The following is a 23,099-nucleotide window of genomic DNA, read 5'->3' on the forward strand; positions in this document are numbered from 1 at the left end:
AGTCCCAGGACATGCCAAAGGGATTACATTTCCCAGATGGCTTGTAAACACCTCGATCCCCAGAGAAGTCCTACAGGGAAGAAATTATCTTTCTTTTTCTTTTGCTTTGTTTCTTTTCTGTGACCAGTTGTCCTTTGCCTGCAGAGGATAGAGCAGTTTCTCCTGGAACTAGCTTTTCTCTGTTTACAGAGGATAGAACTGTACATTAACTACAAAACATTTAACAGGTAGGTACTCAAATCTTTGACGTTAGACTTCATAAATGTTTGTAGCTATTAAGCTTTGTTTACCACACCTGCAAAGGTATGTTTGCAGTCTTAAAATTATCGGACCAAAATTTATTGGAAGATAATTAGTCCACTGATGGTTTTCAAAATTATCTGAAAAACGAATCCAATAATGAAAACATTAGCTTCGATAATTAGCAGTTAGCGGAACTGTGCCCACCACTGGCATCTTATATGTCAACATTGTGAATCAGTGAGTCTGACCATGATGATTCACCATAATTCAGGTTGAAGATGTCAAAAATATTTTGTTGTCAAAAGCAACAGGAGTTTTAGTTAAATCTTCAAGACATTTCACTGTTCAACCAAATTTATTTTTTCTTTCCAGGATCAGTTGATATGGTGGCCCCAGTTATGCCCCTGAGTGAGAATGTCACTATTGGTTAATGAAGGTTTTTGGCTGCACCCGCATATCTCTGGTGGCACAGTGAAGCTAGCAGGCCTCACCATTCACCACTATGACTGGACCAACCAAAACCTCAGGTAAAACTATGTGTTTACATGCTTGAAGACTGGTGGTCGGACAGCTGAGTAATAGACACCCACTGCTCACTGGACCTAGAGGCCATGTCTGTCCAGTGCCGACCCTTCTACCTGCCACGGAGGCTAATGGTAGCCATTGTGACTGCTGTTTACATAATCCCAAATGGTAATGTTAGCATGGCACACGGCCTGCTTCAGATCATGGTGTCTAAACAACAGAGGGCTCATCTGGATGGCATGCACATCATTGCTGGGGACTTAAATAATAAATAAAACATGCCTGCAGACTATTCTCCCCAAATTCCACCAGCACAGAGTGTGCAATGATAAAGCATGCCTACAGAGCAACCCCCTCCCCCCACCATGGACAATCAGACCATCTTCCTCTGATCCTCTTCCTAGCTTACAACTCCTCTCAGAAGGCAAACAAAACCAGCCATCCAGACAATTAAAGCCTGGCCTGAAAATACCATTGCCCAGCTGCAGGACTGCTTTGCCTGTACAGAGTGGAGCATTTTTGAAGATCTGTCTGTCCTCTTCTGTATCAGATGCTGTGTAGAAAAACAGATGCATCCGGGTCTTCCCAAACAGGAAGTCCTGGATGACAAAGGACATCCAGACCCTGATAGGACTATATACAGTATATTTATTAGATTGAAATCCTGCACATAATTGAATTGAGTTCATCAAAAGAGTCATTTTTTTAGTGTACAGCACAGCTAGTGCTGATCCAAGGAGGGGCATCAAACAGGCTCAAGACTCCTATTAAAAGAAAATAAAGGGATACTTGGTGGACAGTAACCTGCGTCAGATGTGGAGGGACATCCAGGCCCTAACCAACAACAAAGGCCTCCCCCCTCCAATATCCTCCGGCACTAGCAGCACACTGGTGGAGGAGCTAACCAGCTTCTTTGCCCAGTTAGAGAGCACCATCACACACCTGCAGCCACTGCCTCTCCCTGATTCTAAACATCACCTCTCTCTCTCCAGGAGCATGAGGTGAGGAAAAAAATCCAAAAGCAGTGCACCCAGGCAAGCTGCTGGCCCTGATGGTATGTGTGGGTGGTGATTAATGCATGTGCAGACCAACTGGCAGGGATCCTCACCAAACTCTTCAACTTCTCCTTTCCATATGTCTGAAGGCTTCCACCCTTGTCACCATCTCGCCAAAAACCTGCCATAGACAGCCTGAATAATTACAGACCCATCGCTCTGACATCTGTAATCATTAAGTGCCTGAAGCAATCAGTCTCCCAGCACATCAGAGACTGCGTCCCTCCCTTCCTCGACCCATCATCAGTTTGCTTACTGGGCAAACCGGCCTATGGAGGATGCCATTGCCCTCACTCTCCACACACCGCTGAGCCACCTGAAGAACAAGAAGAGCTATATGAGGATGCTCTTTGTGGACTATAGCTCAGCATTTAACACCATCATACTGGACATTATCATCACCAAACTGCTGACATAACAGATTCCTGTCCCCACCTGTAACTGGATTATAAACTTTCTGACCAGCAGCCAACACTTTGTGAGACTTGGCCCCTACCACTCCTCCACACTCACACTCAGTGCTGGTTTGCCTCAAAGCTGTGTTCGTAGCCCTCTACTGTACGCCCTGTACACCCGAGACTGCTCTCCAACGCATGCAATCGACCACATTATAATTATATACAATATGTGGATTATGCCACAGTGGTTGGACTCATCTGCGACGGGGACGAGACAGCATACAGGGCCAAGGTGGAGAAACTGTCACTCTGGTGCTCACAGAATAACCTGACCCTGAGTGTTCATAAGAGAAAAGAACTCATCATGGACTTCAGGAAGAACAGCCAGGACCAACCCAACCCTCCTCATAAATAGAGAATGGGTGGAAACTGTCACCACCTTCAGGTTTCTGGGCACATATACATCTCTGCAGACCACTTGTGAACCTCCAACATCATGCCTCTGGTTAAGCAGGCTCAGCAGTGGTGACACTTCCTGCGTGTCCTCAGGAAGAACAACCTGGACACAAAGCTGCTGCTGGCCTTCTATTACTCACTGGTGGAGAGCATACTGACATACTGTCTGGGTGTGTGGTATATCAGTATACAGTACATATTTCATATTTAAACTATTTTTTGTGGTGTGTAAGACGTCTTGTTTTTCTTTTTTTTGTACGTAGTGTACAGTAGCTCTGCGGGAACACCCCCTATTTCATCGTACTACCTCCCTTGAACTTGAACAAAAATTGGCCAAGTGACCAACAGGAGAGGAAGGGTCTCATGCATACATTTTTGTAAACTCTCAAATTTCTTGTACCATTTTTATGAGGGTCAACTGAAAAGTTTTGCCTTTAAGGGGATTATTTCAATGACAAACATGATGTCAAAGTGAAAGTGGTATGACCTTTACCTATGGCTTTTTGCTACTACTCCAAATGGTTTTTACCTGAAATTTCAGGCATGCGCAGAACATAACACATGTCCACAGTACTTTGTAAAAACAGTGATCTACATGGACATCCATTTGAAATAATGTGCTGTTATTGAATTCTTCATGAGTTTTGCCTATGGCAGCTGTGTGGATGTCAGCAAGCTCAGGAGGTGGGCTAAGAGTTTGAAGGATGACCAGGCCCACAGCAGGAGGCCCATAACAGCCACAGAAGCACAGCATCAAGTGCAGGTGCAATGGCATAGTCCTCAGAGAACGTTTGGAACATGTTAACACTGTCAAACCCGACTGATACTATGTGGACATTTAGTAAAAGCTGCATGCTTGATTTAAATCAAATCAAATCAAAACAATTTTATTTATATAGCGCCAAATCAAAACAGTCGCCCCAAGGCGCTTTATATTGTAAAGCAAAAGCCATACAATAATTACAGAAAAACCCCAACGGTCAAAATGGTCAAAATTCTTCTTCTTACTTATAAGGTTTTGAATAATCAGGTCCCATCTTATCTTAGGGACCTCGTAGTACCATATCACCCCAATAGAGCGCTTCGCTCTCAGACTGCAGGCTTACTTGTAGTTCCTAGGGTTTGTAAGAGTAGAATGGGAGGCAGAGCCTTCAGCTTTCAGGCTCCTCTCCTGTGGAACCAGCTCCCAATTCAGATCAGGGAGACAGACACCCTCTCTACTTTTAAGATTAGGCTTAAAACTTTCCTTTTTGCTAAAGCTTATAGTTAGGGCTGGATCAGGTGACCCTGAACCATCCCTTAGTTATGCTGCTATAGACGTAGACTGCTGGGGGGTTCCCATGATGCACTGTTTCTTTCTCTTTTTGCTCTGTATGCACCACTCTGCATTTAATCATTAGTGATCGATCTCTGCTCCCCTCCACAGCATGTCTTTTTCTTGGTTCTCTCCCTCAGCCCCAACCAGTCCCAGCAGAAGACTGCCCCTCCCTGAGCCTGGTTCTGCTGGAGGTTTCTTCCTGTTAAAAGGGAGTTTTTCCTTCCCACTGTAGCCAAGTGCTTGCTCACAGGGGGTCGTTTTGACCGTTGGGGTTTTACATAATTATTGTATGGCCTTGCCTTACAATATAAAGCGCCTTGGGGCAACTGTTTGTTGTGATTTGGCGCTATATAAAAAAATTGATTGATTGATTGATTGATCATCATCAACTTTTGTGATATGATGGACTGGATTCAGCAAATGCTCATAAATTCAGATAATTACATAAATTACATTCATAAACTTCATGAACTTCATGGACTTATCATAAATAACACACCAAAAGTACTGAATAAGGCTATTGGTCAAAGGTGTCTAATCAGGACACTGGGATCATCCACACTGAAGGACCTTTTTCCCAAAAAGAAAGTTTAGCCATTGGAGATTGAAATCCTACTCTCAGAAGAACAAGTGTAACTGTTAATGATTTAACAGTGGTGGGCAAGTTGGAGGCTTAGTGGTTGGCACTGTTGCCTCACAATGTGAATATACTGGGATCGCTTCTCAACTGGGTCTTTCTGTGTGGAGTTGCATGTTCTCCCATTTCCATGTGGGTTTGCTCCGAGTGCACCAGGTTCCTCCCACTTCCAAAGGAGGATATGTGAATTTGTGATTCAAAATCAATCGTCCAGGGTGTACCCTGCCTCACGCATTATGAATGAAGGGACAGGCTGCAGCCCTTTGTGAGCCTTGACTGGAGTAAGCGGGAACTTTAAATGAATGAATGAATGTAACACTGGGGAGGGAGGTACTTTATATATATATATAATTTATTCACATTCATCCCCACTCCCCTAGTAGCTTGCAATATGGCGTCTTTTGCTGTGGTCCCATGTGGGGATACCAGAACTCTGCAACAAGACCAGCCCAACATGCTCCCCAAAAACAGAACGCAAGCTGAGGAAAAAGTTTAAGTTATTCAGTATAACTTGCAATGCTTCAAAAGTAGCCCATTCTGCAGAAAACTGCATACCTGCTAATACAACTCCCACTACATTGTAATAGAGTTTCAAATATTACTGACTATGTAGCTTATTTTGAGTTGTTTCATGGTCTCAACATCCTGTAGCTTGTCTAGCAAGTTAAATTATGCAATACAGGATTAATCAATCATACTGCTTGTATGACAAGTTGTTTTTTTATGGCAGTAGATGATGAGGAAATATTTTGCAGTTCTCCTGCAGTTAGCGATCACTCTACATGAATATTGCTCCCAAGTCCGAGAACACCTCTCCAAGTGGTACTCCTGGAGGAATATTTTATTACATCTTAACTGAGTGACATTGCTAGGCTGGGTGAATAAATATACTCATACAATTAGTCTACATTTCAAATTGTAGAGTTAAAGGGACTAATCTCAACATACATATCCACACTTCTGATGTGTACTTTATGGAGTATATTGAAACTAAAGCTGTATCAAAGTATTGAAATAGTCAATCAATAACAAAAAAAAAAAACAAATCACAGCAGTCTAATTGCATGAGTTGTTCTGTAGGTCTGAGCCACTCATAGACTTTGTTCATACCTACAAAAAAAGTCAAGATATGATAACATTGCTGAGTGCTGTAAGTTCTCTTAATTCAATTGTTTATGCCATATATGAATAAATTTAAGTGCAAGTCATTCTTGCCTCAACCACAACCATTCGTGCACATAAGCGGACGAAAGACAGCGAATACCCTGCATGTGCCCATTCAACCCCTCTCTCTGCAGGTGTTGGCCAAATTTCAGGTGCCACACACAAACATCTAACACTGCTCACCAGCACTTAGAAAAGGTGTGGCTATTCATGCTCCTGGCTCAATAGCAGACACCAGGTGACCACAAATGAGCTGTTTGTCAAAAGTGTCTAAATGCCCCATGATTGTGGCCTTGCCAAGCAACACATATTGGAGTAACTGTACTGACCCCACCAACACACACACACACAAATGGAACATGGAGTGCCCCCCCCCCCCCCACACACACACACCCCCCGCCCAACACACATGCACACACGCATCATGAATCCAACATTGTCAGCTGTGGCTGGGGGTCCCTTAGTGTGGTGATTGTCCAGCACAGTGCGCTGCCTGACCGCTGTGCGCTGAACCTCAGCTGGTGAACACGCAATGCACGTGTGTGTGGGCATTCATGCCCTCATGAGGAATGCCCAGTGTCTGAGCATGTGGCACAGCCGGCCGGGCAGGCTCATGTCACTTCCACCATGTAAATTGTAGTTTACATGACATGCAGAAAGAATGGAAATTAAATAAAACACATTAGGGTAAATGCATGAACCCATTCATGTCTGATCACTTTGCTCATATGCTTTGCTGTGTACATACAGTGTCTGTCAGCTGACTGCTGACTGACTGACAGCTGGACCTGAATGTACACACAAGGTGTTACATTACAGACACAGACATCAGACAGATAATGGACAAAAAAATAACACATACATTAAATTTAAATCACAAAACAAAGCAAAAGAGAGAGAGCCTTTTTTTCTGTGACCTGACGAGGTCCGCAGACAAAAGTGGGCATGTCCCCCTGCGACATCCAGCTGTTCAGATATCTGTGCTAGCAAGCCACAGCTGGGGAACAGCTGTACTGGTTTGTAGGATATGACCTGGCATAACATTGCCATGAGGCACAGACATCAGCATGCTCTCCTCATGTTGAAATAAATTCAAACATATCGCTGCAGCTGATCACCGTATCAGTGCACCGCAATGCTGGTGAATATCGTGGCATGCAGAAAATCACCACGAGGCATGTGTCACTGTGGAATTTCCTCATACTGTAATAATTACAACACATATCACATTTGCAACGCAGTCACCAGCGGAACACTGCTTGCTGGACGCTCCATGCCGGTTGATGCATTCATGACATGACTCCTCATGAGACAGGAGACTGACTCCTCATGAGATGGGAGCCCACCTGATGTCTTCATGTGAGAGGGGCGCATCAGGTAATGCATGTAAAACATATAAGGGTGAACATTAATCCACGTCATTTCATTACTTCCTGGTGTACATCTAGGCAGAGTCTAAGTCTCGTCTTTATAACAGGAAATAAGTATTAGAAATTGTGGTGGGTTTTTTTTTATATATATTTTGATCTGCTGCTGTGTGCGTGACTTTCTATGTCCTCGCACTGTGTTCGTGCGCATAGACACAAGCGTGCACGATACCGTCGCCGCGGTATTGTGCCCGCCTGTCCAACCGTGTGTCCCTACTGACAGCACGTGGAATGTTTTGTGGCTCTCCATTTCGTTTTTGGTATGCGGATTTTCTTCAGGTTCCTACATCTTTCCGCCAGCGTTGTGTTATGTGTGAAGGGGCCCTCAGTGTTGTCTTCCCTTAGTTCAGTGGTGGTGCAACATCCCATAGCTGGACAAGACAAGTCCAGTCACTGTGTTTACCAGCTGGTATTCTGATGGTTAGAGATCATTGTAGTGACATTTACCAAACTAAGCATGCATTTCTGCAACATGAAAAGTGCAATTTCCTGCATCTTTCAGCACAAATGCACATTACTTATCTTTCTATTTTCTTATACAATAACTCATCAGAGCTGTTAGGATGTCAACACTTTGGGTGGAGATGAGGTTAATTTACGCTGTGAAGTCTGCAGGTGAGACTGATGTGTTTGTTGATAGTGTACCTGGTGAACTCTGTAGATGAGGTTGTTCCACACAGTCTCAGCATCTGTCCCTTGATGTGTTAAGTAAGTTTGACAAATCTGCAAGAGACCCACATGGAAACAGAGTGTTATCAATGCCTAGTCACTCACAAAGCTATCAAAACTGGCTAAAGTTTTTTTTTTTTCTTCTTCTTCTGTAGAGCAACTAAATGTTTTGTTTAATTTCGTATCAGTTATTTGGAAAGAAACATTTCTGATTTTTTTTTTTTTTTTAAGAAAGGACTGATGGCATAATAAATGATGGCATTTGCATGAAGTGCTCCACAGTCAAAAGGACAAAGCACTTTTACAAAGTGGATTCACATGTGAATAATGAAAAACTGATTTTTTTTTAAGTATATGCCTATTTGAAACAAGGCCACTTTCATAAGCGATGTCTGCATATTGACATGCAAAATCAAATCAAGTTTGTTGTGTGGGCCGCTGAAGAGGAGGTACTGCTGGCCCACCACCACCAGAGGGCGCCCTGCCTGGAGTGCGGGCTCCAGGCACCAGAGGGCGCTGCCGCCTTACGAGAGCAGCCAGGGTGACAGCTGTCACCCATTACTGGACACAGCTGACTCCACTCAGCACGGAGGTATATCACCAGGACGGCGTCTCCACCTCAGTGCCGAGATATTGCCTTAAGATAGAGGTAACGATTCTCTGCTGTATTATTGCCTTTCTTATTGAGCATTGCAGGACAGCTGTCTACTCAAAGCCGTTGCTTCAGATAAGTACTCACCTTCCTGCAGTATTGTGACGTGAGGTGGAGACGGCTTCTCCCCTCTCTGTGTTACTGGGTGCAGCCGCATCCACACCTGTGTGTTTTGTTCTCTTGCCAGCAGTACCGGATCCGACGAGCGGAGGCAGTGGCCACCTGGGAATTCGGGACTTGGCGGTTCCAGTACTTCCAGGGTTCGGTGGCAGAGGAAATCTGGGTGGTTCCGGTTCGACTTGGACGGACGTCTCCTACCTTCGAGCCTGCCCACACGACACCAGTGGAATTCGGCTTAACCCCAAATTGTCAATTGTTGTATTAGTTGTGCACGTTTCACAACAGTAAAACCTTGTTATTTACCTTCTCCATTGTCCGTTCATTTGCGCCCCCTGTTGTGGGTCCGTGTTCCTACACTTTCACAACAGGATATCTCGGCCAGCGTCATGGATCCCGAGGGGCGTCAACCGGCTGTTGAACGGCCAATGGAAGAACAGGGCGCGTCGGCGTCTTCGGGAGGGGTAATCGGTGAGTTGCAGCGGATCCTCACCGCTTTCACCACTCGGATGGATTTAATGACCGAGCAGAATGTTCTCCTAAACCGCAGGGTGGAGGCTCTCGCCGCACAAGTGGAAGCGCACCCTCCGGGCGCCGCTGCGGCTCTCCCTCCCGTGGATCCTGCGCGTGATAGTGACGTTCCACTGGTCGTTCAACGGCCCCTCCCTCCGTCCCCAGAAGCATACATAAGCCCTCCAGAACCGTACGGAGGCTGTGTGGAGACATGCGCGGATTTTTTGATGCAGTGTTCGCTCGTCTTCGCACAGCGTCCCGTGATGTACGCGACTGACGCTAGCAAAGTAGCTTATGTAATAAACCTGCTTCGTGGGGAGGCACGCGCTTGGGCTACAGCGCTCTGGGAGCAGAACTCACGGCTCCTTCATACATACGATGGGTTTGTGCGGGAGCTCAGAACGGTGTTCGATCACCCCAATAGAGGAGAGACCGCTTCAACCGTGCTACTGTCAATGAGACAGGGGCGTCGGAGCGCAGCTGCCTATGCAGTCGCCTTCCGCATCGCGGCGGCGAGATCCGGCTGGAATAGCACTGCCCTCCGCGCCGCCTTTGTAAACGGACTGTCACTGGTCCTAAAAGAGCACCTGGTGGCGAAGGACGAACCGCGGGACTTAGATGGGCTCATCGATCTAGTCATACGACTCGACAACCGGCTAGAAGAACGCCGTCGGGAACGAGGCGAAGGGCGTGGCCAGGCACGCGTCGTCCCTCTCCCTTCCGGTTCCGCCCAGGCTCCGCCCTCCCCACGCTCCTCTGTTCCTGCGCTCCGTGCGCCTACGGCTCCCCCTGCTGACGAAGCTATGGACACGAGCAGGGCAACATTTAGGGCACCTGGAGCACAAAGGAGGCGGGCCTACGGAGCTTGTTTTGTTTGTGGCTCGAGTGAGCATCTTGCAAGCGACTGCCCCGAGCGGTTAAACTCCAACGCCCGCCCCTAGAGACTGGGCCAGGGGTGGGCCGAAACATTCACGTGGGACACACCCACATTGCCACACGACTCCCAGTCACGATCCTGTATGAGGATTCAACCCTGAAGGCCCCAGCACTGGTGGACACGGGCTCTGAGGGGAATCTGCTAGACAGTAGATGGGCCAGGGAGATAGGGCTCCCTCTGGTGGCTCTTACCTCGCCTGTACAGGTTCGGGCACTAGATGGCTCCCTACTCCCACCGATCACGCATAAGACACCACCAGTAACTCTGGTGGTGTCAGGTAACCACCGGGAGGTGATCGAGTTCTTTGTGACTCAAGCCACCTCCCGTGTGGTTTTGGGTTTTCCCTGGATGCTAAAGCACAATCCCCGGATCGATTGGCCGTCCGGGGTAGTGGTGCAGTGGAGCGAGACCTGCCATCGGGAGTGTCTAGGTTCCTCGGTTCCTCCCGGCTCCCACGCTAAGGAGGAGGTCCGAGTCCCGCCCAATCTGAAGGCGGTGCCGGCGGAGTACCATGACCTTGCAGACGTGTTCAGCAAGGATCTGGCTCTCACGCTTCCTCCCCACCGCCCGTATGATTGTGCCATTGATTTGGTTCCAGGCAGTGAGTTCCCGTCCAGTAGACTGTACAACCTCTCACGGCCGGAACGCGAATCAATGGAGACCTACATCCGGGACTCATTAGCTGCTGGGTTGATCCGAAATTCCACCTCCCCGATGGGTGCTGGTTTCTTTTTTGTGGGTAAAAAAGATGGCGGGCTTCGTCCATGCATTGATTACAGGGGGTTGAACGAAATCACGGTTCGCAACCGATACCCGTTGCCCTTGTTGGATTCTGTGTTCACCCCCTTGCATGGAGCCAGAATCTTCACCAAGCTTGATCTTAGGAATGCGTATCATTTGGTTCGGATCCGGAAGGGAGACGAATGGAAGACGGCATTTAACACCCCGTTAGGTCATTTTGAGTACCTGGTCATGCCGTTCGGTCTCACTAATGCTCCCGCGACTTTCCAAGCGTTGGTAAACAATGTCTTGCGGGACTTCCTGCACCGGTTCGTCTTCGTGTACCTAGACGATATACTCATCTTTTCCCCGGATCCTGAGTCTCATGTCCAGCATGTCCGTCAGGTCCTACAGCGGTTGTTGGAGAACCGTCTGTTTGTGAAGGGCGAGAAGTGTGAGTTCCACCGCACCTCTTTGTCCTTCTTGGGGTTCATCATCTCCTCTAACTCCGTCGCCCCTGATCCGGCCAAGATTGCGGCGGTGAGAGATTGGCCCCAACCCACAAGCCGTAGGAAGCTGCAACAGTTCCTCGGCTTTGCTAATTTCTACAGGAGGTTCATTAAGGGCTACAGTCAGGTTGTTAGCCCCCTGACAGCCCTGACCTCACCAAAAGTCCCCTTCACCTGGTCGGATCGGTGCGAAGCCACGTTCAAGGAGTTGAAACGGCGCTTCTCGTCTGCACCAGTTCTGGTGCAGCCCGACCCTAGCCGCCAGTTAGTGGTTGAAGTGGACGCCTCGGACTCAGGGATAGGAGCGGTGCTCTCCCAGAGCGGGAAGACCGATAAGGTCCTTCACCTGTGTGCCTATTTTTCCCGCAGGTTGACCCCGGCCGAACGGAACTATGACGTCGGCAATCGAGAACTCCTTGCGGTGAAAGAGGCCCTCGAAGAGTGGAGACATCTGTTGGAAGGAACAGCCGTGCCGTTCACGGTTTTCACTGACCATCGGAACCTGGAGTACATCAGGACCGCCAAGCGGCTGAACCCCAGGCAAGCCCGCTGGTCACTGTTCTTTGGCCGTTTTGACTTCCGGATTACCTACCGTCCCGTGACCAAGAATCAAAGATCGGATGCATTGTCCCGGGTACACGAAGACGAAGTCAAAACGGAACCGTCGGATCCCCCGGATCCCATCATCCCGGAGTCTGCTATCGTGGCCGCCCTCACCTGGGACGTGGAGAAGACCGTCCGGGAGGCCCTGACCTGTGACCCGGACCCCGGCATCGGACCAAAGAACAGACTCTACGTCCCACCGGAAGCCAGAGCGGCAGTGCTGGACTTCTGTCACGGGTCTAAGCTCTCCTGTCACCCTGGGGTGCAAAGGACCATGGCAGTCGTCCGGCAGCGCTTCTGGTGGGCGTCCCTGGAGGCCGACGTCCGGGACTACGTCCAGGCCTGTACCACCTGCGCCAGGGGCAAGGCCGACCACCGAAAGACCTCAGGGCTGCTACAGCCGCTGCCCGTGCCTCATCGCCCCTGGTCCCACATCGGCCTGGACTTTGTCACGGGTCTCCCGCCGTCCCAGGGAAACACCGTCGTCTTCACGATAGTGGACCGTTTCTCCAAGGCGGCCCACTTCGTGGCCCTCCCGAAGCTACCAACGGCCCAGGAGACAGCGGACCTCCTGGTCCACCACGTCGTCCGTCTGCATGGGATACCATCAGACATCGTCTCCGATCGCGGTCCCCAGTTTACCTCACACGTTTGGAGGAGCTTCTGCCGGGAACTGGGGGCCACGGTCAGCCTCTCGTCCGGGTATCACCCCCAGACCAACGGGCAAGCAGAGCGGGCCAACCAAGAACTGGAGCAGACACTACGCTGTGTGACAGCCGCGCACCCGACGGCCTGGAGTACCCACCTGGCCTGGATCAAGTACGCCCACAACAGTCAAGTGTCATCAGCCACCGGCCTCTCCCCGTTTGAGGTGTGCTTGGGGTATCAGCCCCCCTTGTTTCCGGTGGTTGAGGGAGAGGTCGGTGTGCCCTCGGTCCAGGCCCACCTACGGAAGTGCCGTCGGGTGTGGCGTGCCGCCCGCTCTGCTTTATTGAAGGCCCGGACGAGGGCGAAGAAACATGCAGACCGGCGGCGGGCCCCGGCCCCCAAGTATCGTCCTGGGCAGGACGTGTGGTTGTCCACCAAGGACATTCCCCTTCAAGTGGACTCCCCGAAACTCCAAGAACGATACATCGGTCCCTTCAAAATTCTCAAAGTCATCAATCCCGCCGCAGTGAGGCTCCGGCTTCCGGCCTCGCTGCGGATTCATCCAGTGTTTCATGTCTCCCGGATAAAACCCCATCACACCTCACCCCTCTGCACCCCGGGTCCGGCACCACCTCCTGCCCGGATCATCGACGGGGAACCGGCTTGGACCGTGCGCCTGCTCCTCGACGTCCGTCGAATGGGCCGGGGTTTTCAGTACCTGGTGGACTGGGAGGGGTACGGCCCCGAAGAACGCTCCTGGGTGAAGAAGGGCTTCATCCTGGACCCGGCCCTCCTGGCCGACTTCTACCGTCGCCATCCGGACAAGCCCGGTCGTGCGCCAGGAGGCGCCCGTTGAGGGGGGGGTCCTGTTGTGTGGGCCGCTGAAGAGGAGGTACTGCTGGCCCACCACCACCAGAGGGCGCCCTGCCTGGAGTGCGGGCTCCAGGCACCAGAGGGCGCTGCCGCCTTACGAGAGCAGCCAGGGTGACAGCTGTCACCCATTACTGGACACAGCTGACTCCACTCAGCACGGAGGTATATCACCAGGACGGCGTCTCCACCTCAGTGCCGAGATATCGCCTTAAGATAGAGGTAACGATTCTCTGCTGTATTATTGCCTTTCTTATTGAGCATTGCAGGACAGCTGTCTACTCAAAGCCGTTGCTTCAGATAAGTACTCACCTTCCTGCAGTATTGTGACGTGAGGTGGAGACGGCTTCTCCCCTCTCTGTGTTACTGGGTGCAGCCGCATCCACACCTGTGTGTTTTGTTCTCTTGCCAGCAGTACCGGATCCGACGAGCGGAGGCAGTGGCCACCTGGGAATTCGGGACTTGGCGGTTCCAGTACTTCCAGGGTTCGGTGGCAGAGGAAATCTGGGTGGTTCCGGTTCGACTTGGACGGACGTCTCCTACCTTCGAGCCTGCCCACACGACACCAGTGGAATTCGGCTTAACCCCAAATTGTCAATTGTTGTATTAGTTGTGCACGTTTCACAACAGTAAAACCTTGTTATTTACCTTCTCCATTGTCCGTTCATTTGCGCCCCCTGTTGTGGGTCCGTGTTCCTACACTTTCACAACAAAGTTTATTTGTTGAGTACTTTTATGCAAGAAAAATCAATTCAAAGGACTTCTTAGGGCACAAAATTAAATAAGCAGTGTAAAATAAATAAATAAATGAAAGAACAAAAACAGGGTTAGGGTTAGAACACGGGACATGTTCTGGCATGTCCAGGCACATCCACAATTTCTCGGATAATCACTCGATGGAAAAACCACTGACAGCTGTCTGAACGCCATCTCAAAGCCGTCCTGTGAGACCAAAACGGAGGTGGTTTTGTCTCGCTCCAGTAGCGAATCCATCGTGACGCACGAAGCCTCCGCTCAGCTTTCCATGACAAATTCTCTTGTTAAAAGTGAAATCTGCCGGAAAATGGTTGATGTCCAGCTCTTGTGATAACCAGAGAAATGGCACACGATGGTCACGGATCCAGACAGCCATCCGTTTAGAAACGAAATGGTCGTTCAGCCTGTCGATGGCAGCTTTGGAGCGCGGCATGCCCCACAGATGCTGGGGGCCGTCCTTAAAGTGACAGTAACACTCCTTATTCTCTATCAAGCCCGTAACATTTTCACCGAAAGCCAGATAAATTTTTCTAATGGTTTCCAGCTGCCAGTCTCTAACAGTTTCTGAAAAAATTCTGATGGAAAAAAAGCCCAAATCATTCCGCCATTTCCTGACAATGAAAATCCGATGAGTGGCTGGACCACTCCTCACTCAAAGCCTGCTCACAGGCGAATCACGCAACCGACAGGCGTGGAAAAACTCACGCATGCGCACGAGGGTTCAAGCTTGTCTGACGCAATCACACGTGATTCAAATCCATATGGTTTTTGAAAAAAATAATAAGGTTGGATACTTTTCTAATAGACCTCGTACATAGACTCAAAGTTAATGTGTTGTTTTGCTTTAATTTTTGCATATCACATTAAATGCGCCAAGGTGCATTTTTGCATGAAGTGATGGATGCCAGTGCTCTCCTAGTAAAACTGGGTTTTGTAAGACGCATTGGACAAAACAAGAATCAAGTATAACTCTGAGCTGATCTCTGAATGCATCTTAATTTGGCATGACAACGGTTTTTGCTGGCATGTACTGCTGAGGTTTCAAACTGCAACCAAATCAGTAACTGCACATTGCACCTCAAAAAGCTGAAACACAGACAGATGCAGAACTGGAGCATTGAGAGACATCATGAAGACAGATAAGGTAAATAAAATTATGTGGCTGTTTTTGTTATGCTGATTATACATGTTTTCATGTATAATCAGCATAACAAAATTGTCTGGGTTTAGCTGGCTATGCAGTTTTACTGTCACTGTGTAGTCTTCACAGAAGTTCAGATATGTGTGCAGATCTGTTCCTGTTAAGTTATTGAACGATAGTGCACAGACGATTAGTAAAATATAATCCACTCATCTAATCTAAGTGGGATGGAGAAGTAATGTTAGAATCCATGTTGTTAGCTGCACAAATCTCCCTGGCACTGTTCAGCACTGCATATAAAAGTGCAGCTTATGTAAGCACATGGATTTTCCCACATCATTAACCAGCATCCTTTATGGTAATGCTGTTACACAAATAATGAATACGTTTGAGTCATGGGCGCAATTTGGTGGGGAATAGGGGGGACATGTCCCCTCCCCCACCTTTTCAACCAGAGGGTACAGAATATGATATGTACCTCGCACCTTCTGACATATATGTGTGTACTTGAAACATGCTATGCCAGTCTTATGTGCAAAACCATGTCAGAATAGTATCTTTGTTTCTGCAAGTTTGTATTATTAGTAGCATTGACTTGTTTACAACACCTGTTTCTTGTTTGTCACATTTGAATTTTCTGGGAATGCATTTGCCCAGATTTGAATCCAAAAATAGTTGCCTCGAGGGACTAGTGTCTACACATAAGTATCAATGGACCATATGCTAATTTACTAAATTCTGAAAGTTAGAAAAGGAAATCAGAAAAGCTATCTGGGACCTCAGAAAGCCCATCTACAATTATTGCTTGATCTCCAAAATCAGTCTATGCAAGTGAAATTATGAGTTTTGTCATTAGCGTTACTTCGAAAATTAAATTCATGATAACTAATTTATCCTAAACTTATGGTCTGTTGTTTTTTTCAAACTTATGCAAAAAACAAGTACTTGTGTCCACAGTTTCAAATTATATAAGTCAAATGGTGTCCACTTTATGGTCTTCTCAAAACATTAAAATTAATGTTCTGGATGCTCAAAATGTATCTGAGCTTATCTAGAAACCGTTGGCTTCTTGGGGCCTAAAGTGTCCCCCAGACCCCCGACCTATGGGCTTCGGCCCTGCGGGCCTCGCGCTTAGTCCTCCCAATTTCTAGTTCTAAATTGCGCCCTTGGTTCGAGTTGAATGGTACATTCTAGCTTTCACCAAATGAAATATTTGTTTGATTGAAAGATTGTATAAACTTTCATTATTTGTTTTATATATTGACTAAAATAGATCTTTGTCATTTGATATTATATTATTTATAAACAACAGAAAAGAGACTTAAATTTTGGTGTGCATCACTGGTGCTTTGACAGCAACAATCCAACACAAACTTTAAATAGGAGTCCAAAATTGTTCTCAATCAAATTGGAAAAACAGTTAGATAGTTCAGAAATATTTCTGATGATGTAGTCTGTGATACTTAAAAAAAAAAAAAAGTACTTCCTCAGTCCAGCGAAAAATCATGTCTGAAATTTGTTTAGGTTTTGATCCGAAATGCTCTTCATGCCCCCAGACAACTTATGGCGTAGTGGATTTGTTTTGTGTGTGTTAGAAGAAATAACACTGTCAATTAGCTCATTCAAATCGGCATCAGTCAGTAAAACAAACTCTGCCATGTTTAGCTAAACACCACCCCCACGTGCTGTGCAGCGTGCAGTAGTACATGGAATTGCACGCTAAATGCAACTCAACACAAATGGGCTGAATAATCCATGTCACGACATATGAAGCACCAATCAAATAATAAGGATCCACTCAGCCGTTATATAATGCAGCGTATTGGATGGGTTGCAGAATGAAACCTTGCCAAAACACGTGATCCAACATTCTGTGATGCGACTTTGTCAGTGGAGGATTTCCTTGTGTTCTTGTGTCTACTATGTACAGGGTCAAAACCAAAAACAAACAAACAAAAAAAGTTGATGTGAAAAAAAAAAAAAAACTCAGCAAAACTGACAATTCCACTGTATGTGGTGGATTAAATAAAGAAAAATGAACAAAAATCACTTTTTTAACCATGACAATAGAGGGTCTCTCAATGGGTGTCCTCTTGGCCATCTCAAGGAGCAGCCTCTTCAACTTGCAAGGTACTGCAAGCTTTTCATTAGGTGATAAACTGAATTTCGCCGTGGCCCAGAGAATGGCAGCAACTGCGTACACACATGCCTGTGGAATCACAATAAAGAAGAGTTTGTAACACTAAATTACATTTACAATTAAACCAATTCATTATTGAAACTTAATGCAAAATTATAATAATGATGCCACCTTCTCAGTCATAATTCCATGTTCTTGATATTCAGGAGCAAGATAAAATACATCACAGGATCCTATAAAGAGCAGTGGAAACCAGTTACTGAAGGCCACACAAACTGACACTCTACTTAAAAGTAAATCCTACCTATAGTTTTAGGTTTTATGAACAGAACGTCTCCCTCATAGTCCACATAAAGTGTGTCCAGGCATAGATAGGCTAAGGAACAAAAACAAAAAAGAAAAGAAACAGTTCTATGAAACAGTCATGAACACACTTGTGCCTTATATCAAATCCTGCTTTTTGGACAACGACTGTGAATAACTTAAACCAACTCATCAGACCTTAAATATTACTTTTGATGTTGTGGCAATCCTTCAGTGGTGAGGAAGATTGTCTCTTGATTGATTCCTGGATGGGGCGATGGATGCAGCGATAACTGAACAGTCTTGACGCACATTCAATCAATCAATCAATCAATCAACTTTTTTCTTATATAGCGCCAAATCACAACAAACAGTTGCCCCAAGGCGCTCTATATTGTAAGGCAAGGCCATACAATAATTATGAAAAACCCCAACGGTCAAAACGACCCCCTATGAGCAAGCACTTGGCTACAGTGGGAAGGAAAAACTCCCTTTTAACAGGAAAAAACCTCCAGCAGAACCAGGCTCAGGGAGGCAATAACACACAGTAAATTCACCATTGTAAAACGAACACTGACAGTGTAAAATTAACACTACCAGTGTACATATCGTCCTAGTCTGCTCAGAGTGGGACTATATGTTCACTGTCAGTGTTAATTTAACACTGGTGATTTTACTGTGTAGATTATTTTGTGAGTAATTATTTATGCATGCAACCATGCATGTTACCATCACTGGTTAATGAATAAATTAATTAATTACACTGGGTTGACACAAGACACAATGACAACAATAACACCAATCAAATCGGACAAAAAAAATAACAGTTGTTTAGATCACTAATGATTAAATGCAGAGTGATGCATACGGAGCAAAAAGAGAAAGAAACAGTGCATCATGGGAACCCCCCCACAGTCTACGTCTAAAGCAGCATAACCAAGGGATGGTCCAGGGTCACCTAATCCAGCCCTAACTATAAGCCTTAGCGAAAAGGAAAGTTTTAAGCCTAATCTTAAAAGTAGAGAGGGTATCTGTCTCCCTGATCTGAATTGGGAGCTGGTTCCACAGGAGAGGAGCCTGAAAGCTCTGCCTCCCATTCTACTCTTACAAACCCTAGGAACTACAAGTAAGCCTGCAGTCTGAGAGCGAAGCGCTCTAATGGGGTAATATGGTACTACGAGGTCCCTAAGATAAGATGGGACCTGATTATTCAAAACCTTATAAGTAAGAAGAAGAATTTGAAATTCTATTCTAGAATTAACAGGAAGCCAATGAAGAGAGGCCAACACGGGTGAGATATGCTCTCTCCTGCTAGTCCCCGTCAGTACTCTAGCTGCAGCATTCTGAACCAACTGAAGGCTTTTTAGGGAACTTTTAGGACAACCTGATAATAATGAATTACAATAGTCCAGCCTAGAGGAAATAAATGCATGAATTAGTTTTTCAGCATCACTCTGAGACAAGACCTTTCTGATTTTAGAGATATTGCGTAAATGCAAAAAGGCAGTCCTACATATTTGTTTAATATGCGCTTTGAATGACATATCCTGATCAAAAATGACTCCAAGATTTCTCACAGTATTACTAGAGATCAGGGAAATGCCATCCAGAGTAACGATCTGGTTAGACACCATGTTTCTAAGATTTGTGGGGCCAAGTACAATAACTTCAGTTTTATCTGAGTTTAAAAGCAGGAAATTAGAGGTCATCCATGTCTTTATGTCTGTAAGACAATCCTGCAGTTTAGCTAATTGGTGTGTATCCTCTGGCTTCATGGATAGATAAAGCTGGGTATCATCTGCGTAACAATGAAAATTTAAGCAATACCATCTAATAATACTGCCTAAGGGAAGCATGTATAAAGTGAATAAAATTGGTCCTAGCACAGAACCTTGTGGAACTCCATAATTAACTTTAGTCTGTGAAGAAGATTCCCCATTTACATGAACAAACTGTAATCTATTAGACAAATATGATTCAAACCACCGCAGCGCAGTGCCTTTAATACCTATGACATGCTCTAATCTCTGTAATAAAATTTTATGGTCAACAGTATCAAAGCAGCACTGAGGTCCAACAAAACAAGCACAGAGATAAGTCCACTGTCCGAAGCCATAAGAAGATCATTTGTAACCTTCACTAATGCTGTTTCTGTACTATGATGAATTCTAAAACCTGACTGAAACTCTTCAAATAGACCATTCCTCTGCAGGTGATCAGTTAGCTGTTTTACAACTACCCTCTCAAGAATCTTTGAGAGAAAAGGAAGGTTGGAGATTGGCCTATAATTAGCTAAGATAGCTGGGTCAAGTGATGGCTTTTTAAGTAATGGTTTAATTACTGCCACCTTAAAGGCCTGTGGTACATAACCAACTAACAAAGATAGATTGATCATATTTAAGATTGAAGCATTGAATAATGGTAGGACTTCCTTGAGCAGCCTGGCAGGAATGGGGTCTAATAAACATGTTGATGGTTTGGCTGAAGTAACTAATGAAAATAACTCAGACAGAACAATCGGAGAGAAAGAGTCTAACCAAATACCGGCATCACTGAAAGCAGCCAAAGATAACGATACATCTTTGGGATGGTTATGAGTAATTTTTTCTCTAATAGTCAAAATTTTGTTAGCAAAGAAAGTCATGAAGTCATTACTAGTTAAAGTTAATGGAATACTCAGCTCAATAGAGCTCTGACTCTTTGTCAGCCTGGCTACAGTGCTGAAAAGAAACCTGGGGTTGTTCTTATTTTCTTCAATTAGTGATGAGTAGAAAGATGTCCTAGCTTTACGGAGGGCTTTTTTATAGAGCAACAAACTCTTTTTCCAGGCTAAGTGAAGATCTTCTAAATTAGTGAGACGCCATTTCCTCTCCAACTTACGGGTTATCTGCTTTAAGCTACGAGTTTGTGAGTTATACCACGGAGTCAGACACTTCTGATTTAAAGCTCTCTTTTTCAGAGGAGCTACAGCATCCAAGGTTGTCTTCAATGAGGATGTAAAACTATTGACGAGATACTCTAACTCCCTTACAGAGTTTAGGTAGCTACTCTGCTCTGTGTTGGTATATGACATTAGAGAACATAAAGAAGGAATCATATCCTTAAACCTAGTTACAGCGCTTTCTGAAAGACTTCTAGTGTAATGAAACTTATTCCCCACTGCAGGGTAGTCCATCAGGGTAAATGTAAATGTTATTAAAAAATGATCAGACAGAAGGGAGTTTTCAGGGAATACTGTTAAGTCTTCTATTTCCATACCATAAGTCAGAACAAGATCTAAGATATGATTAAAGTGGTGGGTGGACTCATTTACTTTTTGAGCAAAGCCAATAGAGTCTAATAATAGATTAAATGCAGTGTTGAGGCTATCATTCTCAGCATCTGTGTGGATGTTAAAATCGCCCACTATAAATATACCCACATTGTTTCTTACAGACGCTGCACATGGTTGGTGTGGGAAGCTTCTGCCAGCCATGATCTTGCTCTTACTCCTTCATTGTTCTTCTCTTCTCCTCTGCATTGTTTGACCACATTTTTTAAGACTTCCACTCCTGTGTGGCCTTAGATCAGAGGTGGACAACAAGGGCCAAGACAGCGCAGGTCTTCCTTGCAACCAATCACCTCAGCAAGTGGATTTGCTGATGAGCTTCTCCCCTGAACGTAAACACCTGATCGTCAATGAAATCACCTGTTGAGGTGATTAGGTGCAAGGAAAACCTGCAGTGTCTTGGCCCTTCATGGCACATGATTGCCTACCCCTGCCTTTGATCCATACAGGATAGCTGACATGATGACAGCTTTGTAGGTGAGAATTTTCATATTGTGTCCAATATTTCTGTTGTTGAAAACATGGGTGTGAAGCCAGCCAAAGGAAGATCCTGTACTCTTGAGTCAGTGTTGGATCTTGTCATCGATTTTGCCATTTGATGACATGTGGCTGCTCAGGCATGGAAAGAGTGTCACATTCTCCAGGACGTGTCCATGCAGTTTCACAACAAGAAGCTGTGGATTGACCATGTTGGGTGGAGGCTGACAAAGGATCTGTGTCTTCTTCAGGTTGACATGAAGAACAAGCTTGGAATAGGTTTAAAGGAGTTAATGAAGACCTTCTTTCATAAAGAATGACACACTGCTGTTTTCAGCATAGTGGAAGTCCAAGAGTGCAGTGGTCGTGATTTTCTTCTTGGGTCTCATCCACTCTGTAGACAGTGTTAATTAATGGTGTCACCTTGTTCTAGATCAGATCAACCTCATGAAAAAAATAATTTGGTCAAAATTTCATGAATTTTGTTTAACATTTACCGGGTTCACATCAGGATTGAAAAAAAAAATGAAAATAATGATGAACTCATGAAAACTCAAGATGGTGATAACTTCATTCTTGTAGGTAATGAAACCAATTTTGGATTTTCCAGAATGTTATTTGCAATGAAGGCAGCTGTTTCAGGATGAGCTACTCGATGAGGTGTTTTTCCCTGTGATGGACCAGAGGTGACCAAATCTTCACGCATCATCTTCATCTTGACTGCTATCACTGTCAGGCAGCTGAACAGTTTCACAAGCTGGTTCTCTTTCTTTCTCAGCCTTCTCTTGGAATTGCCTTTGTTTTAGTGCTCGTAATTCTTTACATTTGATCTGGGATGCCATTGCCTGATGATAAACACCAAATGAGGCACCTCTGTTAGTTTACTTTGACTGAAGAAATTTAATAACTTCTTCGTTTTTCATAACTTGCTCTGCATCTCTAGTCCACAGAGGAAAAGTCTTCTGCATATCATTTTCCACATCTTTCAGATGGAGATGAGCCACAGTCTATTGGTATTTTTCAAATTTCAGTATTCTTCTCAACCAGTTCTACAATTTTCTCACATCTTTTCTCTAAAATCATAGGGTTCTTTCCTTTCTGATGCAATGGAATTATCTTGTCCAGAACAATATGTCTCTCTGTGTACTGTTGGAAGCTGTACCCTGTGCTGATCCTTCACAATGATGAAACATGTAACATCTTATGACCTGCTTGTTGGTTGGCAGCCTGCAGCCTGTAATTTCTTCATCCTTCTCTGTTATGACAGCTCCAAGAAAAAATATAGCAGCAGTTTCATGAGTATTGCTTGCTTTTCTTTTTAGCTGCTTTTGTTATTTTGCCATTCTCTGTAAATGCACAATGTAGTACATGTGTGTATACTGTATTAACCATTTAAAATTCTAGGAATATGAAAACATTAGTGCTTGCAGTAGTTTATAATCAGGTGTTCTGTAGTTTCGAATATTGCCATTATTTCAGATTTTTTTGGCTGA

The 23,099-nt window shown here is 45.5% G+C and overlaps 1 protein-coding gene across 1 annotated transcript in view; it reads right to left on the minus strand.

Annotated features, from left to right (window-relative positions):
- Positions 1–23,099, minus strand: part of LOC117522986 (kinase non-catalytic C-lobe domain-containing protein 1) — a gene marked incomplete at its 5' end in the record, with an annotated part of 118,104 nt that overhangs the window by 13,751 nt on the left and 81,254 nt on the right. Inside the window, 4 exons of the mRNA XM_034184404.1 lie at positions 7,869–7,946; positions 17,418–17,567; positions 17,670–17,731; positions 17,803–17,874. Of these exons, the coding sequence (XP_034040295.1) occupies positions 7,869–7,946; positions 17,418–17,567; positions 17,670–17,731; positions 17,803–17,874 (362 nt within the window). The remainder of the gene's footprint in view (positions 1–7,868; positions 7,947–17,417; positions 17,568–17,669; positions 17,732–17,802; positions 17,875–23,099) is intronic.

This window comes from Thalassophryne amazonica, chromosome 13, assembly GCF_902500255.1.
Source record: "Thalassophryne amazonica chromosome 13, fThaAma1.1, whole genome shotgun sequence".
Classification (NCBI taxonomy): Eukaryota; Metazoa; Chordata; class Actinopteri; order Batrachoidiformes; family Batrachoididae; genus Thalassophryne; species Thalassophryne amazonica.